The following is a 12,220-nucleotide window of genomic DNA, read 5'->3' as shown; positions in this document are numbered from 1 at the left end:
GATTTACTCTAGGAGAAGACCTCAGATGCCCCTTCTTTGATTTTTTTAATTCAGGCACGAATGGACAACTGAGTAGAACCATCAACCTTCCGTCAGATAGCTGAATAGTTTCCTTACATGAAAGAATTCACTGTGGGAATTCAGACAAACAACGTTAAGGAACAAGTTGTACATTGCTCTCTGAATATTGATAATATAATTGCACAGATAGTCACTATTAGTTATATATAAACTTTCAAACTTTTATAGACGGCTTAGTGGGTTTTGCAGACCCTACCTTAACTGAACTTATTTTTGCATATCATAACGACCTTGTTATAATCATGTATTAAACATATGAAACTTTTTCTTTACTATTTTGCCAACCTTTAGAAAATACTAAATACTCTAAATTACCTCTCATTCAGATAATAAAAAAAAGATCATGAAAAAAATAAACTGAGCATGGTTGCAAAAGTAATGTAAAAATCGTATTGAATAATATGATCACATTTTTCAGCGATGCCAATAATAATTTTGATCTAGTTAATTGTTTGTAACATTATAATACATTCAAAAGTGCTATCTTTGTATGAAATATACACACATTTGAGATGCTTACAGGTTCAAACCCATAAATAAATGAATATACATTCCATATTCTGCTGTAGAAGTATACCTTTTCTTTTTTTGTGTAAAGTTACGAATTTACGAGTCATGTTCAAACTGGTAAATAAGGTTTCTTTTTATCAAGCATGATAATTATAATGACAGTTCAAAAAATGTATTATTTAGTAAATTGAGCGCGGCCAAACAACCGATTGATGCGACTTCAATTGGGGCAATTTGGCTCATTTCGACTAATGTACTGGCCGGAGCCGCCGAGTAGAAATACTCAATATCCACACTCTTAGCTTAGTAATAGCCCTAAGAATTCTAGAGTCATGAGAATATGTTGATAGACGACTTAGCCTACTATGTTTTAACATGTTTGTATTAACATTGTTGTTATTTATTTCAATGAACATTACCATTTATTCATTTTGTACTTCTAAATAGTTTCTCAGTTCATTCTAAAAAGTATAAAAATCAATTATTTGTTTTGCATAGTTTGATTCAGCAACGTTTTAAGATGGTTCACACATAAATGCAAATATTTTGATCACGGAGATCTCGCAAGGTGGTCGTGGAATGCATGTTCCCTCGTTTTCTGTTGTTTTGGTCTGTTTTCGAGACACACTACTAGTATTGGCCTCACACATCGATATTACAAATACATGTATATGTTTTTTGAAATGTCAGAATGTTTTAAATTAGTCACTTTGGTGACATGTTATAACGGTATTTGAGTAAAGCACAAAATCATATATGAAGGGCTGTAGAGATTGTGGAACAATGGGAGGCGGTCTCGTTCGCCGGCGCTCCGCACAAACCTTGTTGCTAAATAGAGGTATATTGTAGTGTACTGGTCAGCTAAACACGAAATGTTTAACACCCTTTTGAGACTGTTTACCGCGGCAATTGACAATCGCTTCATTTAAATTGACGGTAATTTGCCTTCCCAGAAAGCTGAGGCGGTCCATGATTACTTGCAGAGGGACGGTGTTAAGCGCATTGACGGGCCAGCTCGATCACTCAGCCTAAGTTCAAATAAGCACATGTGAAATGAGGTGTAGGTATGGGTATTTGTTCACCAGTTGCAGTCTAGGAGCATCCAGGAGCTTTGTCGTGTTTCTGTAGGCCGCCATCAATGACTGTCAGAATCGTTATAAGGAGCATGAGAAGGCGTTTCCAAGAGATTCTCGCTAAATCACAAACACGCTACTGAGTCTAAACTAGTAAATATAAACGAGTTTGTAAAAATTTGGAAAACCAAGTTGCGTGTCTAAAATCTTGGAATAGGGCATTTTACTTTTAGGCTTATCTGACACATGACTTATCCAAAATCAGTAAAACTGAAAATAGTGTCCTTCCTTAAATTTGATTAAACATGAAAATGACATTTAAAATTATTTGTTTGACGGTGCCTATTCAAGTTATTGCTAAAATTATTCACTCTTAATCATTTGGTTGCAAAAGTTGAGCAGTATATGTTTTATTTATCATAATAGAATACACATCAGTGAGTGAGAGTGAAATTGACCCTGCTTCATTGTGGGGGTTCAGTCCGGCTTTTGCCAAATATATCTACAGGTGCTGGGCACCATAGTCTTCATTCTTATTTGATCACGATGGTATGATACCTGCACATAGGTACAGGTTTTTGATCGGAAATATAAATTAAATTTATTGGATGCATTTGTTGTAAAAAAAACAAAAAACATTAAATGTTTGCAGTGTGGTACTAGGATTTATTTACAAAATGTTCAGGCATAATTATGATGTACACATAAAGAATGAACATATTTAAAAACACAAATATACATAATAAGTTTAAAACAAGTATATGTACAAACGTAAGTCAAGCTACTGTCCACGACCTTTAGCGTTGACTAATGCAAACTCAGTATATAAATATATAAATGATGAAGTTTTGATTTTAGAAACCCACACGTGCATGCATACGGCGATGATTATGTAATCTTTGATGTGGTCAACACGTAAGCGACATTTAATATAAAGTGGCATATGGTTCGCGAGAGGACGAATGTATGAGCCCTAAACTAGGAGAGAAGAAAAAAACCAATAGGCGGAACTAATGGAAAAAGGGAATTTTGATAGAGATAAATAGACGACAAGAGACAAATTTAAAACGCAAGCAATATATCTTTAGGGTAACTTTACAGTTGGAAAAGTGGAACAGTTAAATAAGAACATTATTATGTGTGTATTAATTTATTTCTGATTAATTAAATGAAATTAAAAGAAAAATATATTATACATTAACTAAATGTTAACAGTCCGTTGTTTTACAATTGATAGATATGAATGCGCTAACTTAGCGATCTCGTTTAATATACTATATGGACCTATCACAACTTTTCGATCCTTTCCGATACTGATTGTCAGACATCATTTTTAAAAATAAATGTTTGTGTTTGTTTTTTCACAGAATTTCATCAATTAGTACATCCGATACTTATAACCTTAGATAATACCACTAGATATTTGGTAATCGACGAGGTGATGTAAATGTTATGTGTATCCAAGTAAAGGTAAGTTTTCTCCAGAAGAAAATCGAGCAGAAATAACATATTATTTATTGGTAAATAACATGTTCAAATTTAACTGTGAATTTACATGTTTTTTTTTAAATAAACAAACAAATAAACAAACAAACAATCAATCAATCAATCGAAATGAAAGAAAGACAAGAACAACAATTAATGAATTTGTAGATTGTTCAGTTGCCTCCTTATGAACACTAACATATATTTAGCGCTATCATTTGTACTGTTACTGCATTGGTTTGTTCTATATACAACTCAACAACTGTCCACAATCAGAATAATATGGGTAGCATATTGTAATTATTTTATTATGAAGTCAGTTTAGCTGTGTTTCATACGTAGATAATTTTACATGCGTTTTCCTACATATTTGCTTATCTTTGATGTATTTAATTAAAAAGCCACACATAGTGTAAATCAGTCATTAGAATGAAATTTCTATCAATGTACTTTAAACCTTTCATTGTATTTTTTTGCTGCATAACTAGTATTTTTATTACACTTCATATGAAGTTTGAAGTCATCAAATAAACATGCCTAAACATTTTAATGAAAACAAGTTATGTGTATATAACATAATCTTACGCTGCAATATATCGTCCAGAAATATTATATAGTTCATGCTATTTCATACATATTTTGTGACACAATGTTGAAGCAATATTCTTTACACCGGTCAAAACTTTTATTCAGAGACACACATCTGCCTCATTTCACTAGCGGTATTCCGATCAGATTTAATCACAAGCTACACAGGTATGTTCATTTAAAAATAAATCAAACAGTTACTTTTAAAGTATAAACGAAAACTGTGCTACTGTCCAAATAGGCGACAAAAAGCCGTGATGTTTTGTTATCGAAACATATACCCTGAAGATGTGCTTTACCAGCTCGTTTTATCGGTATTTCTACCTGATCTTTCCCGTCATGTGACATCAAAAGTAAATTGCTTGATGTAAGAGCCACACAGAAGAGATTCTTGTTTATCTTGCAAATACAAGAAAAGTCAGAGACTCTCTTTGCCACATTTGTTGACACGTCACGGTTTTTATCTATATGAATGATACCTTTATACCCGTCGATCACATAGAAACCCTTTGAAGAGCTTGAGAATGCCATACGTCGAGGCAATTCAATTCCACCATGATAAGATAATTCATATCGAAATACTCCAGAAATGGAAAATACTTTAATTTGGCCAGGACCTTCCAAATCCCTATATCCATCACAGCAAACATAAATCATCCCGTCGTTATATCCAATACCTCGACATTTACCAAAAACGTTGAACGAATTTGTTACTGTAATAGGATCTTCCTGTGAGATAAACATAACTTTTCCTGGAGAGAGAGTAATGGCCAGCATTAATGAGTTTATCTCACAAATACCAACAGGATTGCTAGAAAATTTCAGCGAAGAAGTGACCTTGAAGGAATTGTTCATTTTCTTGATCCGCTTGTTCTTGAAATCCACCATAACTATATAACCGTTTTGACACATACACATGTCAGATATATCGCATATATACTTGTCATCTGCTACCTGAACATTAAATTCACCAAAACATTTTTCGACTTCAATGGCTGGGAGATGAAGTATGCTTCCAATAGTGTTGCATTCCGAACCAGTCTCATGTCGATATGGATCGAACCGTAATTTGCCTGTTTTACTTGGCCTTTCAAAGTCTTTTAAACAATCGCTTGCAGTTTTTCTTTCCTCGTTGACTCGCTTTATCTGAACATATTTCTCCGATTCGTTTTCATATTTAGCAGCATTTATCTTCTGTAAACTTTCTTGTAGTACAGCGATCCTTGCATCAACTTCTTTCATGTTTGATTCTATACGTTTCAGTTTTATCTGAAAGATGGCATCCGCTTCTTGAAGAAGTTCTTGTTCCATCTTATCCAAACGGTCGTTGATTTTCTTTCTTTCTGATTTTATTTCTTCAATCAATTTACCCTTTTCGTTCTTAGCATTTCCCAGTTCTTTTTGCTTGTTTTGTTTGAAAGCATGAAAGCGGGCCTGTAGAGTGTTTATTTCAGTTTCAATCAGCTTTAGTTTCTGAGAGGTGTCAGTCTTACACGCGATGTCTGGTATGAATAGTATTCCTTTACATCCACTGCAAAAATCGTTAAAAATAAATAAATAAATAAATAAATAAATAAATAAATAAATAAATAAATAAATAATAATAATAATAATAATAATAAAGACTTTATTTAAAGAGGCATCACAGTTGGGCGTGCATTAGTCTTCCCTATGAGCTTATATACAATGAACTTACTAGTAATACATGTAACAAAGGTATGATAAACAACAAAAATACAAATAGATAAGAAACATATAAAATGAATAACTACAGAAAAGAAACTTTTAATAAGAATAAAAACATTTTATGTAAGATATACATTTATCAGTTTGTTTATAATACAACATGATGAGTTTTATTTCCAACTGGGAACCACCATTTACCTTGGCTTATTTCTTGAGAAAAATGCATAGATCACAAAGAAGACAGTTGATAATTTTCAACTGCTTCAGTCGGGACTCGAATCCCTGAATTATCACATCATATCAATATCTTACCCCCGGTCAAAGTCAAAAGCAAACCAAATTATTCTAAATCAACGGTTTTAGGTTATACAGAAATACATTTAGTTGATTGTGTATAAAGCTAAAGCTTATTGAAAAACTTTCGAATTCGCTCCAGGAACCAACCAGGACTGAGAAAATTTACGTCATGGTTTCTCGATCAAGGAAACAACGGAATGCACCTGACAGGGTCTACACTGACGCGACTAGAGTTCATTAGATTATTAGTCTGGCGAGGTAATCATCCGTCCATGTTCCCCCACCAGCGTTTGATGATGTAACGTTTGGTCAGTACAAAAGTCAAAATGTAACCTTGGCAAAACCATTCCCCTAGTTCTGTCTCAATATTCCTAGGTGTTTTAAAAACTCATTCGAATAAAACTTGTTTCCTACTAATTTGGATTGAAAAAAGAATGATACTCGTATTTCCATAACGTATATATATCTTTCGGTTATCGAAAGTTAAGTTAAATTTCCTACCTATGTTCAACGGATATGCACGTCGAGCAGCACACTGTGTCATGACCAGGACAGTAGACATCTATCAATTTTCCTCCATGTTTCTCACATCTCTGGCTGGGTAGTTTCTTTTGTCGCCCGCTCGGTTGTTTCACTGTATCTAGTAACTGATGGTCTTTCATGGATGAAAATTTATTGTGATCATCAATACAACTTTGACACAGATTTTCATCACATTCCACACAGTGTATGATAGCGGCTTCATTCTTCCCTCCCTTAGAACAAGGGGAACACGGAAAATCATGTTCTATGTCCGAACCTTGATACAAAGATGGTCTTATTTTACGACCGTCTACTGCCATGTTTCCCCTTCTTCGCTTGTCTCACATATCGTTACTTTTGAGAGATAAAATGGTTTAATTTGCATTATAATATACACTATTTCTAAAGTTTCCTTGTTTCAAGTGAAGTGGTAAAACTACTTGATTTAGTATTTCCTATGACCAGCAATATTATCGGAAATTAGCCAAGTGTTCCGAATGTTTAAATGTGGTAATTTAAGAACATCATTTAATGACGCTGGATGATTTATACTACTTTATGTTTGTTGTCTTTTTCGCGACAATACGAACTTTAGTGAATTTAGCTTGTTTTCGGCTATACACTGTTACAGATTAATATAATCAATCTCAATTCCATTCAGTTCGACAAAATTAGGATGTACTTACAAACATAAGCACACACGCACGCATGTTCGTACGCATGCACGCATTCAAATCGAATAAGTTGTTCAAAATTATAAACCAACATATTATAGACGATTTATATTGTCACATTCTTTTGCTTTCATCGTTATTACCTTATTTAGATAACATAATTATTTTAACAAAAATATAACACTTACACAACGTTTTATCGGAACACATTATTCATGTATTTACACAGAGGTACTTCGCTAACTCATAGCCTCCAAAAGGTTTTGAGCTCTGTATAAGTAGGACGAAATTCAATTTCTAGCTAACTTTGAACTACGATCAGACTCTGAAATAGGGTTTTGTCAATTTAAAGTAAACACTATATGGAACCTATTTTGAATTTTGAGTTAGCTCTGAGTCTAGTAAGATTGATCTAGTAAGATTGATATTAACAGTTCAGTACATTGGCGAACATCCCGCCGGCATCAAATTAATTGCCAGTTCTCTTTCACTCTTTCAACAACATGTGCATGCAGTGTCAATATAATTATCCTAAAATAAGAAATACGGTTATGTCACTTGTTCGTGCGTGTGTCCGTGCAACAATTTAACAGAATCTTTTCTCTACTATTAGACATAATTATTTCAAACTTTCGGGGATAGCTATTATAACCGAAGCCTAGCTTCAGTCTGCAGGAGTATATAAATTGATTTAATCTATATATAGAGTAATAGCATTTTCTACAAATGACCGTGAGCAATTTCCTTTTAAATTTTGGACCAGTCCACCCTTTACAGTTTTAGAAAGCTTACATTGCACTGCACACATGGTATACATATAAAGCTGATATGCCCTCTTTATGAGGAGGTATGGAAACAACATCAACCAGGTCGGTATAGCTGAATTTCTAAAGAGGCGTTATATATTACTTACATTCTAAGAAAAGTGTATAATTATTAATGTATTTTTGAAGACCGACGTTGTAATGATCGAAAAAGTAAGAAAATATATTGTACTGGAAGTTAGTATTCATAAACAGCTACAAATTTTCTTCATTTTTGTGCGACTCAGATATTTTCTTTTTCTTTTTTTAGCAAATGGCCCTTTTTTACAATCAATGACACATTGAAGTGTCTGGATAACAAAAGCTTATTGCAAAAATAACATTCGACAGCAGTTAACATTATATTAACATGACTGTATTGTAAGGTGGCGGATGTAAAAATGATTTTTAAAGTATGCGATTCTTTTAAGTTTAAAGAAGAATTATATGGGGTCATTTTAAAAAGTTACATCGGCTTTGATCAAGACCGATGTTCAGTATTAACTGAATGCAAATATCATATGGAACTATAAGCGAGTTTTAGATTAGAATTTTAAAATTTGAAATGAAAGATTATCAATATGCTGTAAATCTTTTTTTTCTGTAACTTATATTTGAGCATAATTATACAATTTATGATTACTATATATCTAAAGCCACTGAAAGTTCATCTATAGATGACACTCAACTAATATATAGGAAGTAAATATTGGACCAACAATTAAACCACATCATGTATAGATGAGTATCAATAAGCAAACAATAAGTGACTAATATTTGATCCTAGAAATGTTGAATGTTGACATATAATAAGAAAACAATTGAAAATTTAAATTTCCGAAATACTCAAGTAGTGAAAGGTATTGTTTTGGTTTAAGGGTGATGATTTAAAGAAATCTTAAAATAAGTACAGTGAAAATGTTACACGGAAATAATGCACCTCCTCCACGAAGAAAGAAATTAAACTTGCGGCTTCAATTCATGGAAACAATACACATTCTTACATTTTCCTAGAAAGAAAGAATTTTTACCATGGGAACTTGAATTCTATCAAATAACAAATATAATAATACGTTTGACAGAAACTTTCAACACATACAAGAGTGATATTTTATGCTATTCTTTCCTTGTAGGTTTTACTTGATTTAAATAATTATGAATATTGTTTCACTATATATATTTCTATGTTCTGAAGATTTTTGAAATGCTTATTGTTTAAAATTTTACGTTTATGCTTCAATTATTATAAAAGAACCCAACAGTAATGCACTGTATATACACTGCTTGCCATTGAAAATCTTTTTACGAGTATGCCGTTATTTGAGATAGCATGCATATATATGAGACCCTTGAATATAAAGGCTGTCCATGTTGATAACAAATTGCCTGTCCCTTTGATGTTCAAGGGGTCATTCATAAATTTGCAATAAACTCATGCAAAGAAGAGACCTTGTCTTAGCGTGTCTTACTCAATATCATGCAGACGCTTTAATTATGCCATTTAACTGACCAAAAGTAATGCATTTAAAATGATTTATTACATGCTTTTTGATGGTTTATAGAAATATATCAGTGACATAAAACTGGTAATTTCACTGTTTGAAACAGTGAAATTACCACTTTGATAATTTCACTGTTTTGAATTTAAGCCCCTTACGTTGTTTCAGTGAAATACCAGCGTGCACAGTACTGGGTACCAACTTAATGACGTGACGTCGTAAATGACGTCACGTTGTATTATTATTTGGCGCGCTTTTCATTCAGTATTAGGTTAAATGTCTTTTTAAAACGTTTCTTTGCATGTAATAAAAAGAAAATTTGTTTAGTTTAGTGTAAGATTGAAATATATTTCACCTTGTGAACACCAAAAGTTCATATTTCACTCGTGGATGCGCCACTCGTGAAATATTCTTTTTGGTGCTCACTCGGTGAAATATATTCCAATCTTACACTGAACTAAACAAATATCCTCTATTTCATGACCCCAAAATATCAATTGTAAACTTTCGACAATTTCCGTCAATCTTCGGATAAATATAATAAATCATCGTCGAGGTGTTCCGATTCCTAAAATTTATCACATTACAAAATATTATGATGTTAATAATAAAGTGTTTTCATAATGGCCTCGTTATTGGGCTGAAGACATTTTTTCTGAGGTACAAAAGCCTGAAGGAAAGCATAGAATTTGAATTTCTTATAAAGATCAGATGGAGCTTTTAAAACAAAGATATTCAGAAGAGTGTTAAGAAATAATGTTGGAAACGAGATAAAAATTGTATTTTTTTACCGGATTTGAATGTGCATCTCTTTAAATTTTGGTCATTTTTAACAAGTAATTATTCTGGAAAAAACGAAGTGCACTTTTACACACAACCTTTTTGTCTGAATCAGCATTAATGAAGCATTTATGTAGAAAAAAATTTGTCAAACAAATTGAGTGGAGTCCCTTTTAAAATCTTGAGGGTTTCTTTACAATTATAAAATACAAATACAAGCAACATTTGGCTTTAGGCATATGGTTCCAGATAAGAAGTTTTACTAAATAAATACACTACAACCTCCCCCTATAGAGCAACGTTCATCGGGAATAACAAAGATTTTGGTTGCAGCCGACAAAAATGACATTATCAAGCATATCTCATACATGTATTTTAACCTTACTTCCTCAATTTAACAAATAAAGCCTGATCACTTCATCTTAATTGTTAGAAAACGTTCGACCCTTTGTTCCAAGATACAAGAACATTTATTCTGATTGTTTACTTAAAAAAGTCATGGCCTTTACAGTGCTCTGACCTATTTCTATTTCTATCTAGTACATAAATTACGCAGTTCATAATTCTTAGAAATTATAGTAATACGTAAATCTACTTTCCTATCATTGTTTATTGAGGAAAAAAGTATCCGCTAATATAATAAACAATGGTTTTATTTTCCTCTAAAAACTTAACAAATGAAGAGTCTTTTGTGGTTAAATTAACACCAATATAAACAACAATGGCAATTTCTTCCTTCTTCTTGACTTTATAATTTAATTCTAGTTTTGCAGAACTCCTATCTGACTTGATTCATACTAGGGTTTTCACTGAACAAAAACTTCCCCAAATCATCTCATATTTTCTCCACTTACATCACTCTTCCACGACAGCATCTATCTTCACTAGTTACCTTCTTCTTTACCTTCACTTATACCACTTTTCCTCAGCTTTAATCATTTATCCTTCACTTTTAACACCATGTTATATTAACTTACACATTAGTAATTTACTAACACCATTCTCCATTCACTTATTAAAACATTTCCTTTAAATCATACCACTTTACCTAAACTTCAACACTCTCCAGTTACTTACACCACTTAAATTATTTTCACCATTCTCCATTCACCTATGCCCATTTCAATTAACTAACACCATTCTCCATTCACTTTTGCTCATTCCAATTAACTAACACCATTCTCCATTTCCGTACGCCAATTTCAATTAACAAACACCATTCTCCATTCACTTACACTCATTTCAATTAATTCAAACCATTCTACATTCACTTGCGCCCATTTCAATTAATTAACACCATTCTAAATTCACTTATGCTCATTTCATTTAACTAACACCATTCTCTATTCACTTACGCCCATTTAAATTAACTAACACCATTCTACAATCACTTACACCCATTTCAATTAACTAACACCATTCTCCATTCACTTAAGCCCATTTCAATTAACTAATATCATTCTACATTCACTTACGCCCGTTTCAATTAACTAACACCATTACCTATTCACTTACATCCATTTCAATTAACTAATACCATTCTCCATTCACTTACGCCCATTTCAATGAACAAACATCATTCTCCATTCACTTACACCCATTTCAATTAACTAACACCATTCCCCATTAACTTACGCCCATTTGAATTAACTTACACCATTCTCCATTCACTAACGTCCATTTGAATTAACTAACAGTATTCTACATTCACTTACATCCATTTGAATTAACTAACACCATTCTCCATTCACTTACGCCCATTTGCATTAACTAACACAATTCTCCATTCACTTACGCCCATTTGAATTAACTAACACCATTCTCCATTCACTTACGCCCATTTCATTTAACTAACAACATTCTCCATTACCTTACACATCTCACCACTCTCCATTAACATACACAATTCTCCATATCTTATACCATTCTTCCTTCATTTACACCAATCTTCATTCAAAAGCATTACACTCTCTTTACTCACATCACACTACTGTACCTACACTAACTTAATGACAATTCATTTACTTCACTTCCACCATTTTTCATGACTGTACCTACACTTACATATAATTATGAAATTTTTAAAGATTTTCCCTTTAAAGTCTTTTTTTCAGCTCCTGTGATCTACTTATACATCAGGCTGAAACTAATAAAAGGTTACCTAAAAATCATTCCTGTGAATTTTGGTAAAAAATCCACAAAGTGATTAAGGAGATGCTGTT

At 32.6% G+C, this 12,220-nt stretch overlaps 1 protein-coding gene across 1 annotated transcript; it reads right to left on the bottom strand.

The window, feature by feature from the left end:
* Nucleotides 1-3,243: 3,243 nt before the first annotated feature.
* Nucleotides 3,244-7,139, bottom strand: LOC132747799 (uncharacterized). The gene is made up of 2 exons (XM_060737301.1): nucleotides 6,222-7,139; nucleotides 3,244-5,268 (listed from the first exon to the last, which is right to left on the bottom strand). Exons 1-2 carry the CDS (start codon nucleotides 6,560-6,562, stop codon nucleotides 3,927-3,929), a joined length of 1,683 nt encoding a protein of 560 aa, XP_060593284.1. The 5' UTR covers nucleotides 6,563-7,139; the 3' UTR covers nucleotides 3,244-3,926.
* Nucleotides 7,140-12,220: the final 5,081 nt, after the last annotated feature.

This window comes from Ruditapes philippinarum, unplaced genomic scaffold, assembly GCF_026571515.1.
Source record: "Ruditapes philippinarum isolate M1 unplaced genomic scaffold, ASM2657151v2 ctg6132_1_1_1_1, whole genome shotgun sequence".
Lineage (NCBI taxonomy): Eukaryota > Metazoa > Mollusca > Bivalvia > Venerida > Veneridae > Ruditapes > Ruditapes philippinarum.
This window is presented reverse-complemented; position numbering and strand designations above follow the sequence as displayed.

Bases quoted from the DNA above. Each gene is read 5' to 3' on its own strand.
- LOC132747799 (XM_060737301.1), bottom strand. From the start codon at position 6,562: ATGGCAGTAGACGGTCGTAAAATAAGACCATCTTTGTATCAAGGTTCG. The intron at 5,269-6,221 runs GTAGGAAATTTA...CGATTTTTGCAG, and splicing joins TGCATATCCGTTGAACATAG to TGGATGTAAAGGAATACTAT.